The 2,995-nt window shown below is 30.5% G+C and overlaps 1 protein-coding gene across 1 annotated transcript; it reads right to left on the bottom strand.

Moving 5' to 3' along the window:
- Positions 1 to 495: 495 nt before the first annotated feature.
- On the bottom strand, positions 496 to 1,838 carry LOC148232885 (uncharacterized). The gene is made up of 3 exons (XM_088190691.1): positions 1,384 to 1,838; positions 700 to 855; positions 496 to 502 (listed from the first exon to the last, which is right to left on the bottom strand). Exons 1-3 carry the CDS (start codon positions 1,836 to 1,838, stop codon positions 496 to 498), a joined length of 618 nt encoding a protein of 205 aa, XP_088046817.1.
- Between the last annotated feature and the right edge of the window lie 1,157 nt (positions 1,839 to 2,995).

Below are 2,995 nucleotides of genomic sequence, written 5' to 3'. Positions count from 1 at the left end.
CGAGTATACCTTAACATGGAAAATAGTATCTATTGTGTTATGTGTAAATATAAAAATTTCTTTACATGAAGAAAACATATTTATTAATTTTAATAATTACATATACATATTATAATATTTAATTTATATATTAATATGTAAAATACAGCATATCACAAAATATTAATTTATAATTTTCAAAATGTAAGAGCAATTTACCTTTTAAATCGCTTAGTTAATATTTCTCCGATAAATACGAAGAACGATACAGTTAGTAGAAAACCAAGCAAATGAAACACTCCCACTATTTTGCTAAGTTTCATAGCTTCCGGAAGATGCGATTGCTTTATCGTATATCTTGGTATAATATCCGATGACCATTTGTAAACAAGCCCACTCTCAAAAATCCTCTTTAATATTGTCTGAAATCTAACCTCGAATGGAAAGTGACTCCAAATCATCAGCGTGGGCGAATAAACTTTAGCTGAATCATCACGAATGCAATATATGCTGGATCTATCTTCTGTTCTGTGTATGTGTTCATAATATCTCATATATCTATATGGAACAATAATAGCGAAATCTTGATCTTTTTTCATCCTCTCGATACATGCAGTAACTGGTGCACATTCTACATATTTATACTTGAACAACACATCCATTTTTTGTGATGATTGATCTATTCCTAACAAATGCACCTTATGGCCACCAAAACTGTACGTTTTGGATATATCTTTGAATGTTTTAATTTGCTTCTCAGATTTAGGATGAATGAGCGAACTTTGCGTTGAGCTTTGAAAGGTTACATTCAAAGAAATCGATACCATAAACCAGCAACTCAATAACAACATTACATAGCCGGCTTTAGGTTTGAATCTAGTCACAGATCCCAGTAGCATCGAAGCAACTATGAATAGATTCAGTAGGATGTTTATTTTTGAGAATCTCCTCTCGTTTATCTCGTAATAGTCTACAACAATACTTATAAAAATCGTAAATATAAATATGGTAATCCAGGCGTTTAATCTGTATACGTATACGAAGCTTTGCAAAAATCCCAAACGACCGGCTGTAGGCACACACCAAACCATAGATTCTTGGTAATCGTAGCTTAGCATATCAGCGTCATACTCATCATCTGTGAATAATTCCGGAACAATGTTTCCAGTGACGACGTCCACTTCTTCATGATTTAACATAAACTTTATACGAGTATAGTAAACCCCTTCTGAGTAATCGCCGAATATGTGTATCTTTAGAGTTGTATTCGTAACTTCTGCTATCAATTCCAGTAAGTTGATCTCAATGCCCTCTGATATTTTTCCACGCACAGGCTTTAGAACATAAGGCTCAGAAATTATTACTCCTGCTCTTATAGGACATCCCGTCAAATAATCTGTGTACCTCTTGCGATAAAACACTACTTCTTCAACCAAGCTTTTCTTGCAAGTGTCAACCAAATTTAAACTTTTTACGAGTGCACCGCAACTGTTGTTGGCGTAAGGAAACCAAGTATAAGAATAAATATCTTCTTTATCGATCGCGATTATGTAAACCTTAAATACTTTAATCTTACGCAAAATCTTCTGTATATTAATTAGCTCGTTCATTGGCTTCTTGTTCAAAATTATAAAAAATCTTGCTTCAGGATTCCATCCAGGGATCTGCTTCATATTATTGAGATCTTGATATAAATCCACAGTTTCTTCCAAAATCAATATATAAGCATGAGCTTTATCCGACTGTATTGGAATTGCTTCATCTTCTTCCTGAATTTCTATCGCATCTCGTGTCACAATTCTAACTCTCTTCGAATCGTTTAAATACTTCAGCAACATTTGCTGGAGCAAAGGCAGCATAGTAGAGATTTTAACAAAAACCGTATTATCAAACGAATTCTTCCTAATAGTAAAATATTTCAAGATTAACTTTATAATGCAATCTGCCACACTTCTTTGAGTTTCTTCAGCGTCTTCTTGTAATATTAATTCGTAATCCATTGCCCCAATAATTGCAATAAAGCAAATTATGACCAAAATGAACAACGACTTTCTCATTGTATTTGTTTCACAATCTGAATTATGTTTTTTCAGCCTTCAGTTTATATACAAAACCCTGCATTTTATTAATATTTAATAAAGCACACTTCAACTGATTGTAATCAGTCATTAAGTTTTAGTAAAATGGATAATGGTTAAAAAAATGCTAAAAAATATAACAATACATTTATTATTAAAATCGACATAAAAGCACTACGATACAAAATATTTTACTATGTAATAACCGTTATAAAATATTACACTATGAATCGATTAACATAGAAACATATCTATAAATCAGTACTATTATAAAATGTCAACTTCGATAGTCATCTAAAACAAATATAGGTTTATGGGGCCGTTTTAGTTTGTTTTTTAGCTAGTTCAAATAAAATTTATGCAACTTAACATACTTTGTCAGCTCTTAAACATCCTTTATTTAAAATAAATTGACTCCAATCTTATTTATAATATATTTTTATCGATTATACTAATGTATTTTTCATACTGTTAATAGCACGAAAATATTTCACATTTCAGTATTTTTTTAAAAATCAGAGATGTAAAACTTTTTCTACCACAGATCACATAAGCTATTTGCTATGCAGATGGTTACAGAAATTAAAATATTGCATCAAAAGTTTCACATGAAATTATTAATTAAAAAAATATATTTTATTTGAAAATAAAAAAAATTATCAGCGCAGTGAGAAAACTTAACCCTTTAAACGCCAGAGTCTTTATGATAAGTCACTTGACGTGTCAGTGTATTTTTCTAAAATAAATATAAAATACCTGGTTTATTATAAATGAAGCTAGTACAATAAGCTTTGATAATTAAAAAAACAACGTAAATAATTAGCTTACTTGTAAAAAAAATAATCAACAAGTGACTCACCGGCGAATCACTGGAGTTTAAGTGATATTTTTTAAAACACGATATTTTTAATATAAGAAGACGTGTTTTTTGACTGCGC

This window comes from Plectrocnemia conspersa, unplaced genomic scaffold (genome assembly GCF_051122295.1).
Source record: "Plectrocnemia conspersa isolate PC_06_02 unplaced genomic scaffold, ASM5112229v1 ptg000008l, whole genome shotgun sequence".
NCBI classification, from domain to species: domain Eukaryota; kingdom Metazoa; phylum Arthropoda; class Insecta; order Trichoptera; family Polycentropodidae; genus Plectrocnemia; species Plectrocnemia conspersa.
This window is presented reverse-complemented; position numbering and strand designations above follow the sequence as displayed.